Raw genomic sequence first — 21,056 nt, 5'->3', positions numbered from 1 at the left:
AACTTGTCTTTTCAGACATTGATGGCGCATCAAGGTCATCGGTAGATCCAGGTGGAAGGGTAGAAGAGAAAGTAGCTGAGAAGTGATGAGCGGAGAGGGCAGAGAACTCCATCCATCTCAGTCTTGTATGTTTTTTTAAAAATACTTATTAGTTTAAAACCACACAATAAAACACAAATTCAACTATATGTGGTATATAAAAATAAAAATAAGGAACCCGACACAAAAGAAGAAAAAATGAGTAAGGACGGAACAACTGACCCTCAACAGGGCCACCTATTACTTTAAAGTTTCTTATAATATACTGAGAACTTAAGGAGAAGGAAAAGACAGAGCTTCATTTAAATATTAACATCCATATTGTGTAAATAAGGGCTCCATATCTTCCAAGATATAATATAGCCTTGTGCCTTAGCCTTTACAATAGGGAGTTTTAAAGATTCAAAATCCTCTTCATCTCTCCCTTAAGCGGAGAACTTTTATTCTCAAAGTATGTCCCAGATTCTCCAACTGGGGAAGAATGAGTAAATTCTCCATAAAGCTCTTTCATAATTTACAGCACGGAAACATTTGGCCAAGCGTGTCCCTTGCTGAGCAAGCTACTCCCAGTTGCCTGCATTCAGCCCGTCCCATACCCTTCTAAATCTTTCCTGTCCATGCTCCTGTCTAAATGTCCTTTAAACACCACAATTATCCCCGCCACTGGGAAAAGGGTGTTGTAAGCCCAATATTGTGAGGCTTTTGCCTCTCAGCCAGCTGCATTGATGAAGAGAAATGTTTAATGGAGGTAAATTTAGCAGGAGCTCAAGGAAATTTATGATGCTTCGCTCACAGCATCCTCACATCTCAGTGTGTTCATTAAGGCCTCTAACAATCTCTCCTACCCATGGCCCAATTCACACAGCTTTTCCATATCGAGACAAGAAGCTTGGACTGCTATCTATTCTTTCCATCCATTCACTCACCCTCCCAAGTGCACAGAGCCCCTTCTACCTCCTCAATGCTCTTATCCCCACTGGATTCGATTTCCTGACACTGCTGCTTCATTCTGTGACAGCGATGTGTTGCAGGCAGGGGGTCCTGATTCACCACTCAGGAATACTGTTGTGGCAGCACACCTCTAGGCAAGTGAACCGGCTCCGCTTGTAATCCACGCGGTGGGGCAGCCGGCCAAAATGGCGCCATCGGGGGTTTCCCCTTCTCAGCACAGCTGACGTCAGCGCCCCCAGTGCGGTTCTCAGCCAGGACCAGGCTGGGAGTACAAGTCCAGCCCAGCAGCCTGCAAAAAAATCAGTTTTGCTCACTGAACTCAACCCATCTGGTTGTGTGTTCTTTCAGTAGTAGAGTAGTTGCCGCTACACTGTAGCCATTAGCAGCACAAAGGTTGCTCTCAACAAAGCAGTAACTTCAGCTGCAACTGGGATCAGCAGGAGGGACACCAGTGACTGAGAAAGCAATAGCCTGTGTCGGATCCCATGGCGCAGTAAGTTAACCATTGGGCTGTAAACTCATGGTTCAGTTTCTGACATGACACATTTGACATTGCTGTGCACACACCATGAACTGGTTGTGCCATTTCATTGGAGAACAATGGCTTGCTGGAATCATAAAGGTAAAATATTCCAGGATTATTTACTGACACACTCGAATGACCTGTGTAATGAGCATCTTCTCTATTGCAAACAAACATTGGAAGATAGATAGGCTCTTCAGCCCTTTGAGTGAATCAATATGACAAATAATAGCCATTCATTAATTCCTGTTTTGCAGACAAATCATTTTGATTGATGAATCTCACTTTTGAACATTTCAGTATATTGAAAATCTTTAAAAATGTCCTCTCAATTCACCACTATCTATAAGTAAAGGGAAACCAACAATTCAGGCCAGAGTCCTTTGTCAACCTTCACATTCCTGGACGAAGGGTTTAAGCCCAAAACATTGGTTACCCTTTGCTTCTGACAGACGCTGAGTGACCTTCTGAGTTTATCCAGGACTTTTGTGTATTGCATTACAATCACAGCTTCTCTACACATCCATTCACTCCCCTATGTAGGGCTACTCGTTTTCTTTACACTGCTTTGTTCATGGCTGTGGATTTCACCTTAAAGAGTTAACATATTGTCCTCTCAAAAATTAATGAATGAATTTTGAAGACATTGCACTCTGCACTGTTGTTCCATCTAGTACAACCAACAGAGAATGTATTTCAAGGTTTATTGAGATCTGGAAAGTTGAAACTGCTGTCCTTCCAAGTTACTAATTCGAAAGGTGAAAACCTCAACCACTAATGAAGATCACTAGGCCTTTTTTATAGTGAAGAAATAAGAGAATGTAAAGGCGGATATTCTTTGGCCTTACATCACTAAACCTCTGAGGGCAGATCCAGCACGTGGACTTCGATCTGTCCTGAGTGTACAGTCAGCGGTGAAGGCAAGTCGCTCCACCTCGTCCATAAAGGCAATGCTGATGTAAAGGGGTCAGCTTATGATGTTGCGATGACACCTTCAGCCTTTGACCAGGGAGCCACCACCAGGGCTCCCACGGGGATTGGTGCTGCAGTTAGGGCTCCCTCCTGCCACCTGGACATGTTCCATTCCTCCTCTGCCCTTCGCTCCTTCACCAAGCCGGGCCAGAAGGAGGCAGGCAAGGGTGCAGCGGAGCCCGGCAGGGTGGGCCTCTTTTGCTTTAATGCGGGATCGATGGCTGTTTTCATTACCCATAATCGCCCAAGCAGCCGGAAATGCTCTGCGTTTCCCAGAGTGGTTCAAGCTGTGTGGGGAATTATAGGTATCGAAGATGGCCATTGCTTGGTGCATATATTTGACTTCACGGTGATGGGCGGAGCTACTGCATCACTTGCCCTGCCTCTCTCAGCTCTCCATAAAAGCAACGCAGCAGCATTATAGACCTTCTCCATAAAAGGAGAGTCCACTTGAGCTGGCTTCAATGTGGCATCACTCTATGAAAAGGGCAATACCTTGTTAAATTCAGCAAGAGTCTATAGGCCCTTTTATAAAGTAAAAAAAATGCAAATGTAAAGGCAAAATTCTCCGCCCTTAGGTCGCATAAATGATCCCCTAATGGCTCCAAGGTGCCGACTCCAATCCCTCTTCAACCTAGAGTCAGCAGTAGAGCAAGTGCTCTGCCACGCATTATGAATGTACCGCCGCCGCAAGCGGCTGCTAGGGAAGGGTTGATGACATCACGGTGGCGTTGTCAGCCTGAGACTGAGGAACACGATTTTTAAAACGCCGATGGCGTGCAGAATTTCCGCTTGGACACCTGCAAACATCGCAGTCAACTTTCCTAAATGCCCCGGGATTTGTCGTTCTCTTTCCCGCGTTGGGCGCGAGTGCAGGATGTTGACTCAGTGGGCGGCGCTACGACACCAGTCGCACCACCCCCATCAGATCTAGAGGACTCTATGAGGCGCCGCTCTTCATAAGCGCAGCGCAAGAGCATACTTTTAGGGCTGCTCCACAGAAAAGGCGAGTTCAATTTTCTTTTTCTCTCTGCCAAATTAGCTGGCCTTGAAGTGGAGGCTCGACGTAAAAGCACCTAGTGTCACAATTGGGCACTGAATTGTAAAAGTTGTTTTCCAGGTTTTCTGAGGGTTTTGCAGCTCTGGATAAACCAAAGAAAGATGAGTTAATAAGCATAGAGCAGCTTTCCCATCTTTATAACACCCCACATGTCACTATTTGTTTGAAAGTCAACATGGAAACAGGCCCTATGGATTTGTGGAATTCGTTATCACCTACGGCTGTGGAGGCCTGATCATTGGAAAAATTTGAGGAGGAGATTGATAAGTATTTAATTAGAGTATCAAGGGATATGGGGAAAAGGCTGGAAATTGGAAATACGGGTATGCGCCGCTCAACATCGTCCGGACTAGTTGTTTGCCCAAACTAATCCAATTTGCATACATTCCCCCCTTATTCTCTAAATCTTTCCAATACAAGTGCAAAATCATAGCATCCTGTAAAAAGTGGTGGGATGAATGTCCATAGTAGTGCTTGATTGATAGCAAAAAATTGATCAGGACTGTAACATACTCACTTTGCCTTCTTTTGAACATCCCAAGGGTCAAACCTGCTTTTATCTGACCCAGGGCTCGGAATGAGAATATTCCCAACAGTGCAGAACATCTTCAGTCTGACAATGATGGGCATGGGGTAGTGCGGTTAGTCACTGCACGAGTAACCCAGAGGCCTGGTCTGATCTTCCACACATAGCTGGTGAACTGAATTCAAACTAATTCAATCAATCTGGAATTGCAAACCAGATCCAGTATTTAAAGTGCAATACACAGAAGTGCTGGATTAAGGTCAACAGGTCACGCAGCATCCATGGGAGGCAAAAGTGTTTCGCTCATGTTTCAGGTTGGAGCCCCTCACAAGATCAAGGAATGGAAGTAGGCCATCGAGTCTTCTCTCCCTCTCCACCGTGAACTAAATCATTCTCTCGTCTACAGGTATTCGCTGCTAAACGTCCACCATACATTCTGTGAAACTGGGCGTTATGCGATGTGGACATTGTGTGAACACCTTGTTAATGTCAATACTTTGCAAAGCTATATAGGATAGTGAACATAAGCTAAATTAAACTTTAATTTTTTTTCACTTTTTAAACTTTTATGTAAACATATTATTAGCCTATATCACACACAATTTAATAAAGATGCTCCACGTCACTGTTTTCAACTTGCACGTAGTGTTCCACTGGAAGAGTTTCGGGTCGAATAACCTCCATTGATGACTGAAGGGCCTGGCTGAGGTTCTTCCTGGATTCTTCAGGAATATGTCCAGGGTTGTTGCCTAGTTTGCTTTCCTTTTCTTCATAAATTTCTTTATATGCAGTAAATGCTACACGAGCACCCCCTCTATCAGTGATAAGCATGCATCCAGTGATGTCCACTACATCCCATTCCCTATTCGGAATTTCTGAATTCTATTATGGGACCACGGACACGTGTGTGGTCAGATGTTGCCCGAACGATGTTAAGCAGCACGTACCCATAGTTCTCATTTCCAGCTTCTTGCCCATATCCCTGACTAATTAGATACATATCAATCTCCCCCAATGATCGGGCCTCCACAGCTGTATATGGCATCAAAGTCCACAAATCCATGACCCTCTGGCTAAATAAATTTCTCCTCATCTCTGTTTCACCTTCATCAAGGTATCAGCAGAAAGCAGATGAGCCTGAATGAAAAGAGTGGAGAAGGATGGGAAGAAAGGACAATGGGAGGAGCACAGCCCAACAGGCAAGAGGCCAAAGGTGGAGATGGGTGGGAGGGCAGAAGAGAAAAAATGATGAGAAGTGATGGGGGAAAAGTAGCTCTCTGACTGGAGAAGGAAGTGAGTAGGGAGCTGGAAGACAGGCCAAAGGTGGAGATGGGTGGGAGGGCAGAAGAGAAAAAATGATGAGAAGTAGCTCTCTGACTGGAGAAGGAAGTGAGTAGGGAGCTGGAAGACAGGCCAAAGGTGGAGATGGGTGGGAGGGCAGAAGAGAAAAAATGATGAGAAGTAGCTCTCTGACTGGAGAAGGAAGTGAGTAGGGAGCTGGAAGACAGGCCAAAGGTGGAGATGGGTGGGAGGGCAGAAGAGAAAAAATGATGAGAAGTGATGGGGGAAAAGTAGCTCTCTGACTGGAGAAGGAAGTGAGTAAGGAGCTGGAAGACAGGCCAAAGGTGGAGATGGGTGGGAGGGCAGAAGAGAAAAAATGATGAGAAGTAGCTCTTGACTGGAGAAGGAAGTGAGTAGGGAGCTGGAAGACAGGCCAAAGGTGGAGATGGGTGGGAGGGCAGAAGAGAAAAAATGATGAGAAGTAGCTCTCTGACTGGAGAAGGAAGTGAGTAGGGAGCTGGAAGACAGGTGACAGAGGGATAGGGAGGAGAGAGAGAGAAAGAGAGACGGAGGAGGGGGGCTAATAGAAACCAGAGATTGACGTTAATCCAATCTGGTTGGAGAGAGCCTGGATGGAATATTAGGTGGTGTTCCTCCAATTTGCAGGTAGTCTTGGTTTGGCAATGCATGAGGCCATGGGCAGACATGTTGATGGGGTGTGGAATTGAAATTGTTGGCCACTGGGAAGTCCCTGTTATTGGAGCATACAGAGAAAAGGTGCTCGAGGAAACCATCTCCCAGTCTGCGTCCAGACTCTCCGATATGGAGGAAGCCTCGACGGGAGCACTGGATGACACCCGCAGAGTCACAGATGAAATGTTGCTTCACTTGAAAGGAATGCACGAGGCCTCAAATAGTGGTAAAGGAGAAGGTGTGGGCGCAAGTGAAGCATTTCCTGTGGTCACAGGGATAGGTACCGAGGGGGTGATTTAGTGGGAAGGGATGAGTGGGCAAGGAAGTCATGGAGAGCGCGAATCTCCTCCTCAGGCAGAGAGGAGAGGGAAAGATGTGTCTGTGGTGGGATCACCTAGTAATGGTGGAAATTGAGCAGATAATATGCTGGATGCGAAGGAAGTGGGGTTCAAGAAACAACCAGATTGTTGTTTTAAAACAAAATGCACGTTTCACTGAGGATTGCCAGACCCAATCACTGAAAGAAATGATCACTGCAAAGTCCTCACTAAACTCCTGCTGTCATTACTAACGAGCCAACCACATAGTTTTTTTTTCAAACTTTATTTAAAAGAGTCAAACACATAGTTGATACAAAAGCAAGTTAGAGGGTGACTTACTCTATCGCTGAATCCCTAAACCTTTTTCACCTTCTGCTTGGCTGCATGGGTTCAATTTCAACACGCAAGTGGCACAACACAATCAGGAAAATCTATCAACACTGTATCTTCCACAATAAACACCAAACACCACCAATCACAGGTACAATCGACGTCCACTCCTAAATTCATGAGTGCTATCTCCTGGGAGATCAGGGGGGGCAATGGAAATGTCATCCCCACCAACAGTCCACACTTACTTTCTACTCCAAAGCTAGGTCAAATGCTAAACATCCCTTGTGCTCTTAGAGTTACAAAAACACACTCATGGTCCCTCAACTTTCACAAGGGTGTTTATATTTTTTGTCACATCAGACAATAAGAGGAGCTATGGTGGTTGTTTTCACATTTATCAACAGCTCTAGGTTTGGCAATACAATGAACTTACAGCACTCTTCTGCTGAACCAGCAGAGCATTCTTCTGCTCTAGCTCTTCAACTCGCAAAGAAAGTTTATCTGCTTTCTCAACAGCCTGTTTTAGCTTCTCCTTTGCCCTCATCTCGATGTTCTGAACTCCCACATGTAGTGGTTTTACCTACAAAAGGAAAACCTTGTTAACGTGTGCATTTTCAAAAAGTTTGGCATAGATGCCACCCACAAAAGGAGGATGAGAATAAAATCTCCTCAATACAAATATTCGTTGCTCTGAATTTCTTCGCATGGTGATACTGACTGAATCACATCTGTGGCAGAATATTATTCTTTATATATACAGATTAATACATTCACACTGCCCCCTATCTTTCCAAATGAATTTTCATGAAGCCCGATCACTGTTAATATGCAAGTAACATTGCATCCCCTATCCTTGGTCCAAACTCATAATTAGTGTGTAAAGTACAAAACCAGTTATAAGAAAATCATCTGCTTGCTTTGGGTCACAGCATGATTCATTTATATTGAAGTGGTCAGTATTAATTTGCTAACTTTGTAAATGCTTGTAAAGGAATGAACTTATAGTATCGTTTGAAATGCTGGAAAAGGAAACTTGTTTGCCAAGTGACAAGAAATATTCTTGGCAAATTAAGACAAACCAAAACTTGGTCTAACACTCTGACAAGCAAACAATGTACATCATGGACAGTTAGTTACTAATTGAAATCCTTCAGAACAGTTTCTCCAGATTCAGGGTCAACTCAAATCGATGGGTAATTCGGGAAGGGTGACAACGCAGGTAGAATCTTTCTATTCCAATTTGTTGCTTGGCTGCCCTATTATAACATCAGGCTGTCTTCCAGGCCAAACATTTTGGCAGTTTCCGCAAAACAGGACGTCATGCACTGGAGCAACTTCCTTTGAAGAAGACCGCAGAGCCCACCTCACTGACAAAAGACAAAGGAGGAAAAACCCAACACCCAACCCCAACCCACCAATTTTCCCTTGCAACCGCTGCAACCGTGCCTGCCTGTCCCGCATCGGACTTGTCAGTCACTAACGAGCCTGCAGCAGACGTGGACATACCCCTCCATAAATCTTCGTCTGCGAAGCCAAGCCAAAGAAAGAACATCACTATTTTGCACTAAATGCATATGAATGTTTACCTATCCTTTTAGATTCATTAGATAATAAAATGCTGTAAATCTCATGTGGTGATTTCTACCTTGCTTATTTGCATTTTACATATCTTTGCAGCTCTGGTAAGCAAGATAAATTTCAGTGCATTTGTACTTGTGTGTATGACAATAAACTCTCATCACCATCAATGTCCCCAGAGAAGACCGTAACTAAAACAAGGACAACAAATTGAAACCAAATCAAAGGACCTGGGTCAAACCAATGGTAAGCTTGTATTTCTTCATACATGAATGGTATTTGAAGAATTGCATTATAATGTAAATTTCAGCCATATGTTATAGAAAAGCAGCAATTTTTTCTGCTCACTGAAGTATCATCTAGAATTGTCATCTGCAAGTAATCATTATTCAGTTTCAGACATAACAAGAGAGCAAATCAAAGGAATGCAAAACCTCTTGCCTGTCACAGAATACTTCCCAAGTGCATCAGTTGAGAATAAGAAAATAAATGGACAAATGTAACAGGATATTCCACATTCGGACAAGCTGTTCAGGAAGAGGAGGCAGCGGCAGAATTGTGGGATGATCAGGAACTATTTCTAATAATTTTCTGCTAAGTGTCTGCTGCTTGCAGATTGAGGGGAGAGGGGAGCAAGCTCATCAGTCAAGAAAGGCAGATAATGAGGGTCAAAGTTAAATCCCAATTCCATCTGTAATTCTCTCACATTCCCATCAGTTCCTCCCATGTTCTATCTCTCAATTTATAATGGGACAATTTATAATGGCAAATCAACCTATCAACAAAAGTCTGAAGCCCCTTTCACACTTGCCTGTGATCCAGGAATCAAATACCAATTGGCCTTTAAAGTGGCAAGTACGAAAGCAACATCTGCTCAACACTGGCGTCAGATGGGGATTGGCAGCCTCGACCCCTAGTACAGTCCCCCAGCGTCTGCAGACGCCGGCATTGAGATCAGGCAAGTGTGAAACGGGCAGCAACGTTGCACTTCAAATTAAAGGTAGAACTGGCCAAAAGCCAGGGATAGACCCTTGCATGTGTGAAGGCGTTCAGTGTCCCGGTTAGGAGTGGTCTAGTGTGAAAGGCCAAATCCCCATTCCTATCCTGGGACACTGAATGGCCGACTTGCTGGGATGCAAGTGTGAAAGGGGCTTACGTCTTTGCGATGTGGGAGGAAACCGGTCACCAGGAAGAAACCCACGCAATCACATGAAGAGCATGAAAAATCTGCAAAGATAGTATCCATGGTCAATATTTAACCAGAATCTATTACATTTCATCTATTAATAATGCACTGCCTACACAATTACCATTTTTTTGTCCTTGCCTTTATCATTGCAGTCTGACAAACACCATTCCCAAACCACCCCTACTCTTCACAACCCACTGTAACCTAAAGAGGAAGAATACTAATGCAAAACAGGTTTTGCTCTGGAGATTACCAGGAATGTAAGATGGATGTGATGCAGGATGGACCACAGGAAATAGTGGTTATAGCTAATCCTGTTATGCAATCAAAATTAACAAAATGCAATATGTAATAATAGAAATAAGGAAAAGTTGGAGCAGGTGAAGATCTTTTGGTTCTTCGTGCTTGCTCTGCCATTTAAACAGCAGAGCCAACTTTTTCATGACCCCTTCTGTTATTGCCCTTTGTGCCTGGAAATCCAACACAATCCTTCATAAATATACTAAATAGCTTGGCCTCCGCCACTATTTTATGGTTGAATGGGAAGACCTATGGAGGAGGAGGAGAATTGATAAAGCTTTTATTTTTGTTTAACCACATCTTTATCAGTTCTAATTTCTTGCTGTGTTGCTAATGCAGAGAGCAAAAATGCTAGTTTACAACATTCAACACTGATTTCAACTGCCCTGACAAAAGCTGAATTAGGTCAAGTTTCATGTTGCACTTCCACACTGTGGCAGTAGGAGACGCTGCTTGTTTTTATTCTTTTTGTTTAAATGTACAACACGGCATCAGGCCATGAGCCCACCCAATCTTTGTCTCGCTTAACTTCAAACACATCTTCTTTAGTCGATTTCAGGTACTCGGATGCAGATAAAGCACCGGCAGACGCAGCTGGGGGAAGTGCAGCTGGGATGTTTAGGTGGCCGCGGAGAAGACGCCTCTCTGTCACCTGAACGTGCCGGCTGAAGGAGAGCTGCGTCCAAGTGAATTCCGGCTTCTGTGGACTGTGGCCATAGTCCCACTGCTGCTATCAGGTGCAACAGGGGATTTCTGGAGCCAGGGATTATACCTACAGGAGGGTTACGCAAGTGCTCCTCCTGGCCCGGTTCCCCACTTTCAGGTGGCCACCCGATAGCTGCATTGGAGTACAATAGGCAGCTTTACAGTCAGGTATTGTGGCTACCTGAAAGCGGCTTTTGAGTCAACTAAGGATTAGTTCAGAAGACTCCCCGGTGTTACCAACTGGGAACTTCATGGCATCCTGAATAGCAAAGTGCTGGACTGGAAAGCTTTTCAGGTAAATCAGCAAGCAACCAAAACTCATGGACCAACCAGAGCCCAAGTCCTCAATTCAGGCAGGAACCAAGAAAATCCTGACCTTGGGTTTAGTTTACGAGAAGCACAAAATCTGCACATACTGTCATCATAAGTAAACAATAAGAAACTTGAGAGGCTCAGCAGCTTGAGCAGATTTCATGGACAATCAATGTTTTGGATCAGAACCCTTGATCAAGATTAGAATAGAAAGGGATGGTATCAAGTGAATCTAGGGACAGAAAAAGGTGGGGACACGGGGAGGGGGTTAAGGCAGTGGTTCGCAACCTTTCTCTTTCCACTCACATACCACTTTAAGTAATCCCTATGCCATAGGTGCTCTGTGATTAGTGAGGGATTGCTTAAGGTGGTAGGTGAGTGGGAAGGTTGAGTATCACTGCTCTTATGATACCTTTCACTGTTTTCTCCAGTTAACATAGCTCCTAAGGGATAGGTGGGGCCCCACAATGACCCTGCCTACATCTAACAAGGCAGAGGGGAAAAGCACAAATTTATTTTGAGAATCTACTCTGTACTCCAGGGTGAGAGCCCCAAGCAGGGGGTACTCAGATCAAGGGAGAGATGGGAGTCAGACTTGGGCATCATAATCAATGAGAGATTCTGGTCAGACTGGTGCAGAAACAGTGTGACAGTAGTGATTAATTCTAGATACAGATTGGTTCAATACAACTTCTTGCACCAGCTCTACCTCACACTACAAAGATCCATAGGGTGAAACTGGAGGTGTCGGAGATGTGGTTTAGGGTGGGGGGGGGGATGTTTGTTTACGCTACTTGGTCCTATGTAAAGGTGGGCACATTTTGGCAGGATTTAGCTAATATACTAACCAAGATAACAGGAGTCTTTGCACTGAACCTGACGTTATATCTTCTGGGGAACCTTCTGGACATAAGCTATAAACTATCTAAATTTAATTTGTATTAGTTGCTTTGTCTGAACAAAAAAATGTATAGCAATGACCTGGAAGTCTGACTCCCCCACCTCTCCTCATCAGTTAGTACAGAGATGCATAGCTGTATTCCCATGGGAAAAAAAATTACGCACAATCTTCGAAACTGACAGCACCTTCGTCAGAATATGGCCACTACATTTCATGCACATGGGAGCACAATTGTGGCCACACCCTGCCAAAAATAAATAGGTGGATAAATAAAAATAGTATATAAGGTAGTAGCTCCACTGCTCTTCTGGATGTCTATTGGAAGCACTGACGCCACATCTATTTTTTTTCTAACGTTATGGCCGGTTCGATCATACAGGGCTGGATCGGTGGTGGTTTAAATTTTTCCTTTCAGTGGTTTTTCTTTATGGGGGAAGACATCACGTGTTTGTAATTAGTTGGTGGGTATTCATATATATATATATAAATATAAGAAATGTGTGATGCTGTTCCTTTGAAATAGAGCTAGTCCAATGGTTCTCAACCTTTTTTCTTTCCACTCACGTCACCCTTTAAGTATTCCCTATGCCATCAGTGCTCTGTGATTAGTCAGGGATTGCTTAAGGTGGAATGTGAGTGGGAAGGGATGGTTGAGGATCACTGCTCTCAACCCAATTGTTACTGAAATATTTTGCTTGAGAAAAATGGCCATTGGCCCATTCCCTTTGGAGACCGGAAACGGTGCACAGAATGAGTCCATGAGGTAGGATCAAACTTTTTCTTTCCACCCGCATACCATCTTTAGCAATCCTTTACTAATCGCAGAGCGCTGATGGCATAGGGAATACTTAAAGGGCGACCTGAGTGGAAAGGAAAAAAAGGTTGAGAACCACTGAGTGAGATCATCCATTAATTTTACCTGACAGAAAATTGTACAATCCTATTCATCTGGTGGGTTTGCCACCAAATGCCAGGTATAACAATAACCCAAATAAAACACTCATACTTTAACTAATGTATCAAATAATGTTATTGTTCCAAACACTGAGATCTGAAGAAGAAAACAAACTAGAGCCACACAATTAAAGAGTGCCACTTTTCACCAAAATATGACCAAAGTGATGTATAGTAAAATGAAATGATTGGACATTATCAATTTGAATGAAAATACAGTTGGGTACTTGCATGAGGATTGTATATATGCCAAGTCAATAGAGTTACAATGTTTAATGCAGTATTTTGTCACCATATGAATAAAATGTTTCTAACCATCAGGAGCTAATAAACATGGAAGGACACCAGGAATGCTGAAGTTGCAGGTTACTGTTGCCTGGAAATTGCACTTCCACAACACTGTCCTTCCAAAGATAACAACATACGGGTAGCTCAGATTTGGAGACTGCAACAGGAAATACAAATCTCCAGATTTAAGACAAGTGGCATAACAATGGTGATGACTGTCCTCATGTGGTGTTGGAGCAATTAATGATAAGGGGAGGTACAAGAGCCCAATAACTGTTGGAAAGAAACAGTTCTGAACCTAGAAATGGTGGTTTTCAGGCTTCTGTACTTTTTACCTGAAGATAGGATTGAGAAAAGATTGTGACCAAAATCATGGGGATCTTATATGATGTTGGCCATCTTCTTAAGGCAGCATCTCACATAGATATCTTCAATAGATACGAGATCAGAACCTGTGATGGATCACTCATCCCTTCTATGACCAAACTCTTTAATTAACACTTCAGTTAAAGCCCTCCCAGACACAAGTCCATCAAAGTCCATACTGAGTGAACAAGATCACCACCCCTTACGGTAGAACACTGTATTAGAGTCATTGTACTGGTTGGCCTGCCCCAATGCGGTAACTCCGCCCCAATGCGGTAACTCCGCCCCAATGCGGTAACTCCGCCCCAATGCGGTAACTCCGCCCCAATGCGGTAACTCCGCCCCAATGCTGGTAACTCTGCCCCAATGCGGTAACTCCGTCCCACTCCAGAAGTCCTAATAAAGGTAGCATCACCCAATCCCCTCCATCACTACTGCCTTTGAATCAGACCAACAGCATGCAAGATATGACTACATTTATAGTGATTAAAGCCTATTAATCTAGACTTCTGGTCTGTTCACAATTGATAGTGGTATACCCCTCTACTCCCATCCTCCGCCAACCCCCTTCCTCTGGCCTGATCCTTCAGAAATTTCTCGGCACCCAAAATTACTCTTTAATGGGCCCTGTAACCCACCCATCTGCGCCCAACCTAAAATTTACCTGACTCCCCCCCCACACCACCAGAGGAAAGGGTTGCATGCACAAAATCCTCGTTTTTGCACGATGGAATTTGGCTGCAGTAAATCCACACAAATTTAATGCAAGGCCCCATACACACACAGCCATTTCCCTGCATCTTTTCAGGAATTGTAGAGCGTTTGCTAATATTCTTCAGACAAAGCACAAACACAAAACAAAAGCTGCAAACACTGAAAATACGCATTCTCAAAACGGAAAACTTTTCAGACAGAGATTGCATTGCTGTTTCCAAGGTAAAGATTTTTGAGGAATCTCCAGAAGAGAATGGAGTACAAAGAGGGTATGAACAAATACTCTGAAGCAGCATGTTGTTTTAACAGGCTGTCAACAGCTGTTCTTGAAAGTCTTGAAGTTCGAAGGAAAGAGTTCTACCTGACTTTGTCACTTCTTCTGTCAGATGGCACCATGAATTTCTCCGATAATACAGGATCCAACCATTTGGAAATGCTGACTCATCAGCAAACGTTTCCTGCTGATTCCTTCACCCCCTTTCACTCACAACTGCCCTGGTTCCTGTGCTCCCTTTCACCTACTCTGGTCCCATTTCTGATGTTTTCTTGAAACCCACCTGGTTCTGTTTCCCAAGCTCCCTTGAAATGCATCTGGTCTTATTTTGCATGCTCCCTTGAGACTTACTGGGGGCTTATTTCCCCACACTCCCCTTAAATAATGAATCTTCCTGGGGCCCAGTATATTTAATCAATTAAAAGTGTGTAGCAATATTAATAAAATAACACCTGATGGCTGAGAAAAATCTGGCTGTCAGTCACCATATTACCGAGTGAACAAGATTAATGGAGTTCTACTGAAAATCTGAAATAAAACCGTGTGCAGTATCTGTGGCTTGATTACTTGACTGCAGAACAGAAGACAAATTAAAAGCCAAGGGCTCATTTAAACCACAGCTGTAAAGTAGCTTCATTTTGTTGCAATTACTACATAAACTCAGGCAGAAACAATATCAATGGCCAGCACCAGGTAGAGAATTTGGACCAGAGCCAGTCTCAACCTTCTGCCCATGTTTACAATGGATGCAAAAGACTTCCATTTCACAGCAGCTCCTAGAACATGGTGACATTATAACAGACTGTAATGCGCGTCAAAAGAACCAAAGACTTGTTGATCCAAACCAAGGCTTTTATTAACTAAAAGATTGGAGCATATCACAAGTAGGTCGACCAGTCCAGAATGACCTGGTTTGGCCAAGAGCAATCCTTTAAGACCTGCCAGTAGGTGTGGCTACACTCTCAATCAATCACAGTCATCCTACATTACCATATGTACATAGGTGATAGAATCTATACTATCACACAGACCTAATGCGATACAAGGCCTGAGAAGCCTGCTAGTGAATCCTCCGCTAACTAAGGATTTGGCTTCTTCCTATTCAAATGAGATTGTTGTGGAGCAGGTTTCCATAGGTCAACACAATATTGTGGATTGAAGGGCATGTATGTACTCTCTAAAGATATACATTTTATGTTTGAAATAAGAGTCGAGTCATTTGTTCCTTATTAAGGATCTATTCAGTTTTTTTAAGAGTGCTTCATAAATATTTTCTCATCTAATGTAATAATCCAAATCTACCATTTGTGACTCGTTTCATTTCTGACTGTAACAAATCGTTTAATCAAGTGTTTTTCCTGCCTCCACTGGGCTCAGAGAGAGAAAAAAATTACCCAGTAGCTTTCAGCCACTCTCCAAATGGGCTGAAGAGCCTCAAGACAACGACTCACAGTGCGAATGGCACAAGATTTGTTGAATTTGTGAAGAACTACAGTTGGTGGTGAGATGTCAGTGGCCAAGAAAGAGACAAAGTAATTTACTGCAATGCAGTTTTCAACTAGGTGGGAGCCAGTCTGCTGCCCCAGTTGTTGAGGAAATGATGGTTAGACTTATTCTTGAACTGAAGTGCCTCTGCTCAGCCCTCACCCCTGATCAGTGGCATCGCTAGAGTTAGTGTCACCCAGTACAGTAACTCATGGTGTCACCCCACCACCCCCCAACCCATGGACCTTCTCTCATACCAGACCGCACAGAATCCTTAGTAATGCTTTTTGAAAATCATAATTCCCATACATCACTGAATGTAATACCAATAGTAGAGATAAACAACTTGCAAAATTAAAATTACACCTTTAAATTACATTACATGCACAGCAGCAATGAAAACAACAGCGCATGCTTGTAGTGCGTGCAGACAAAACCGTGTGATCCGAAGTGACATTGTAATTGGGTTATAATGACAGCACTGACAGGGGCGCATTAGAAGGTTCAAAAAATATATCAGCCTGAAGTTTTAGCTTTGTAGGTATGTTAATACATGTAAGCTGGGCTTATGAACAATGTTTTTGTGGTTATAACTATCTACAGAAATATTTTTATAAAAAATAAAAAACTTCTGCTGGAACACTGCACAAAATTTTATAGACAGTCATTTTGGATTCACTTTCTCTGATGGTGTCACCCGCCCCATGACACCAATGTGCCTGATATTGCCCTGCTCAGTGTTCCATTATATTATAATTGTCATTTATAAACTTGGTGCTGATTTAAACCCATTCAAAATTGAACTCCAAGAGGACTGGAAACCAACCAGAGCAAAGCGACTTTTGTAGAGAGCTGGTATCCTGTTTATCACTTTGCCTTCTGCAGGCAGCAGAGTTCAGTTATCACCGGACAGGCGAATTTATCGACAATCAAGAGAAAGGGCTCAAAGGTATATCATTCCTGATTTTGGCTAGAATTGATGCACTTCTAAACTATAATTCCAAGTGTTCCAAAAGGAATTTACCACCAGGACGTTTCTTTGAACACAGCCCTCTTTATAACTGGAACATTTCTGCACCACATCATTGCCTCAAATGAGATTAGATGTGGCTGTTGCTTCAATTTGCATTAGAATTCCTTTATTAAAGACATATGGTGTTAGGTTTCATTTTCCTCTGTACAGATTTCTCTATTATTTCTACCTGTCAAGCAGGATTCCTCATACTAGACCTACAAGTATATCAGCAATGATCTTTCTGTGCATGCTCGAGGGGTTGAATGGCCTCCTTGGAACATACTATGCCTTGGTTGTCCCGGATTTTAAGAAATCTCATTTTAAGCCACAATTCAGGAGGTTGGATTCCTAAAGCAGCAACAAACCCAAGGCTTGAAGAATCACGGAATGCAAGATGAAGGGACAATGGAGAGCAAATTGCACAGTTTTGAGGCAACCATTCCAATGTGTCATTGGTGTAATGGTTCATAACATAAACTATAAAATTGAGGGTCAGAGGACAGGATGCAGGACAATTTTTTTGGATATTAACAAAACTGAGAGACATATCCAGTACATTGAAATTGCTTTTGTTTCTACACCAACTCAGCAACAAAAAAAGACTAGTAGTGGTTGGTTCGGCCCCCACATCTGCCCAGGCCTCAGATGGCCCACGTCAGATCCTTTCAAACATATTCTAAACAAATATGTAGGAAGCAATTACATGGGTGCAGGTCATAAAACACCTGGGTTGAAAGTCATTAGCTTACGTGTACAGTGAGGGTAAAAGGACAGAACTCTGCAATGATTGTCCAGTTTTCAATCATTGCACCAACTCCATTAACTAGTGTACTGACAATGCAAGTATATGACAGCTTTAATAAACTAATATGTACACTAAGAGGTCTTGTCTCTGCAAGACGAACCTGGAAGGCTAGACTGTAGCTCTGGACTGCTTTATAGACAAGGTCACCGGGATGACCCCTGGTGACCTAGTGGTGTAATTACATATCACCACAACTAGAAATAAACTGATGATTATTTTGGTCAAAATAAAAAAGATGAGGACTGTTTTAAAGAGCACACAATCCTCTCCAACTGTCCCCCCTGGCAACTGCCCCGCCTGGTTTAATGTTACTGTTCACAGCTAGAGGATGACAGGGTCAATGCTCGGCATGTGGTGAGCAACTGACCTCATTTACAGTGGGGCTCCCCAGAATGCAGAGGCAGTGACCCATCCTGCAAAAATACTTAATGTGGGAGGATCAGGTTGGAATATTTGCCAAGTTGGGTGAGCACAAGGTCACTTCAAGGTAACCAAACCCCAGTGAGATTTCATGTCTGCGGGGGAGGAGAAACCCAAACCTAAAAGAACTGCTCGAGGTGAGAGAGCCAAAAGAAAAAATGCAAGCTTAAAAAAGAATGTTTTAATCACCCTGAATGCAGATTTATAGCATTTTCAATGTTATCATCCACATTACATCTTCGCTTTCACCCTTCTCCATAATGAATGGAGTAATACCACTTTTAAAATAGTGGGCAAAGTATATCTATAATTATAGGCTGAAATCTTGGAATAAATTACATACAAAATGGGGATAATAAACTTAATTATAATGCAGTTAACCTTGCTCAAAGAATAATGACAGGAATGCATCTTAGATCTCATCACACCAGGGCGTGCTGATGTGCTAAGTGTTGGAAACGTAAAACCCCACAAAATCATGTCATAACTCACACCAAAATGGTTTATTTCAGGGCAAATGAAACAAAACTTGGATGTGATCCAAAACCCTTCATCTTCTAACCATCAGCTGCTCTAGCAGGATGTAAAAGACAAAGCAGAGTTAGCATGTGATTATTTGACAATCTATCTGGACCCATAATTAGGAGGTTGTACATAATTCATTGCCTGCATAGCCACAAGGCTGTACCAGGTCTGCTGTTATTTTCTACATTCTGTACATTGCAGAGTCTGCAGGAAAATTCATCTAGAGTGCTCAGTGGGGGCCCATACGGGGGCCACAGAACATTTAAAAGGGGCGCAGACTAAAATCATACATTTTTTTTGTGTAGTCTGTAGGAGAGAAGTATGGATGAAACCAACTGAACTTGACTGCTTCACAGGGAGGGAGGCCCATAAACTTTTGAGCAAAGACCAAAGCAAAAGAATGAGAGAAGGTTGCTCCACAGTTTGAGCAGCATCTTCGAGCCAACTCCATCTTCCACTGTAAACAGTGACCGAGTTATCACATTTTTCAAATACAGTGTGTTTCTCCCTATCCAAAGTCTGAATACCGAAAAGATTAAAGAAACTAAACTTATTTTTGTGGAGGCGACAAGTTGAGAAGCATTTATCGCCCTAATTACCCACGTGGAGCTCTGATGCTCTCTCTGTTGGTGACATTTTGATAACAACAGACCTCTCGTGTAGTCCATAAAAATACAGTTGGAAATTTCATTCATGAAAAACCTGCTGTTGTTTAAGCACGGATACAAGTATCCTGCGGATGCTACTGAGCCTGCTTAAAGTCATTGTTCCGATAACCAAAAAAAAATCCCAAGCGTTTTGGATATGGGGAAACGTACATTCTTGTCAAATGACATGGCCCTAGTAACAACTTTAAGTTTATTGTGATGTGTACTGAGGTGCAGAGAGATTTTTTTTTGTGTTCAGTCCAGATAGTCAACCTTCACACAGGGATGCAGTTGGAACGCAGTATTGAGTGACAAGATCAGTTGTAACAGAGCAAAGGCAACATTTCATTACTCCAAGGCTCATTCACACTATTAAACATGGGATTTGATAACAGATGCCACAATTCCAGACAATATTTGCACCATATTCAAATCTATCGTCCCCATTTTCCTTGGATTTTGCGTTAGAATTTCAGCTTGTGATTGGGTGGCGCAGCACATTTACAGCACTAGCGGTCGGGACGAGGGTTCAAATCCTGTGCTGTCTGTAAGGAATTTGCCAGTGGATTCAGTGAATTGTGACGCATTCAACTTTTTTTTGTTAGAGGGCACAGGCATCGAGCGCTTTGTGCAGTATTCTCTGAGCCTTGTTCTTTACAGTTACATTGATTTAACATGGTCAGTAAGTTCTTATTTAACACTTCCCTATGGATTTTTAAAGTAGTGACGCCCAGAGAACTTCAACCACAAGATGGTTGAACATGTCAATGCATTGTTTGATAAGGTGGCAGATGTGGAAAAATCTGTTTCCAAACCTCACAAATGTAATGAAGATGGGCCATCATTCTTTCTCAGTAGGACAATTGTGCATTCAATTGGTTATGGATATTCATTCCAATTTTTTTTTTGTTGCATTATTGTAGTCTTGTATGCTTTTCACCTGATCCTTGCATTCCATCACTGCCTGGGGTTGCACCACATTAAGCCCAAAGGTCATGACTATTTATTGCACATTCTATGTCGGTTTAAACTGAACAAAAATGTTCAACGTAAAATATTAAGAGAATGTTATCAAAACCAGGCAGCTGGAAATAGATATTCTGCCTTCCTTATGATAAAAAAAGCTTAGTCTTGCCGCTAGGTTTTCATGTTGTCTTATCCTCCTCTAAGTGAACTAACATTGTGTGCTGGTTGAATGTTTTGTAGGCCCTGGTTAAAGAGTAAAGCCTGCCTTCCTGTGAGTGTGTAACATACCACTCGTGACGGGACCCCCAGTTGTCGATTTACCTGGTAAGTAAGGTGCGAAAGGCCCAGCCTTCCCAGGAATTTTACCTGGGTCCTAGGATGGTCGCCTAAATTCGGCGGTGCGACAAGGCCCGTGATGAATCTCCCTATTAAAGGCCACACGCTGATGACTAGCAACATGTGGAGCGATGCAATTATCATGTGATGAAGTACTGCCCTGAAATGATAAGCAAATATGCGCACATTTGTTGAGGTGCAGACTTCTCAAAAGTGAGGATTTGATGGACTCCATCTGGAACTGTAAAGCTGATAGAAGCTCTTTTCTCACACAAAGCATCATAAAAAGATCAGCCATCTGAGGAGTTAGAATGGAATGCAAGCAATTCATTTTCTTTGTCAAATTTATTAGCACTCCAGTTCAGAGGAGTAAAGATTCCAGAGGTTGTTCCTTTTAAACTGGAGAGTACACAGGGTAGCAGTACCACACAGACTCGATAGGCAGAGTGCTTAGCCCAATGTCGAGAGGATCCAAGACAATTGGAGACCAAGCTTTGCTGCACAGATAGAGACACTTTTTAGTGCACTCAAACACACGCATCATGCTTGCACACTTATGAACTTGCCCTCTGCCTCCC

The 21,056-nt window shown here is 42.9% G+C and overlaps 1 protein-coding gene across 5 annotated transcripts in view; it reads right to left on the bottom strand.

Moving 5' to 3' along the window:
* Nucleotides 1–21,056, bottom strand: part of LOC138759289 (myosin-6-like) — a 174,012-nt gene that overhangs the window by 136,482 nt on the left and 16,474 nt on the right. For 4 of the 5 annotated variants that reach the window (XM_069929479.1, XM_069929477.1, XM_069929478.1 and 1 more), the window contains exon 2: nt 7,132–7,278. The exons of the other annotated variant lie outside the window; for it this stretch is intronic. In XM_069929479.1, coding sequence (XP_069785580.1) covers nt 7,132–7,278 — 147 coding nt within the window. The remainder of the gene's footprint in view (nt 1–7,131; nt 7,279–21,056) is intronic. 5 annotated transcript variants of the gene reach the window in all.

Source organism: Narcine bancroftii, chromosome 3 (assembly GCF_036971445.1).
Source record: "Narcine bancroftii isolate sNarBan1 chromosome 3, sNarBan1.hap1, whole genome shotgun sequence".
NCBI lineage: Eukaryota > Metazoa > Chordata > Chondrichthyes > Torpediniformes > Narcinidae > Narcine > Narcine bancroftii.
This window is presented reverse-complemented; position numbering and strand designations above follow the sequence as displayed.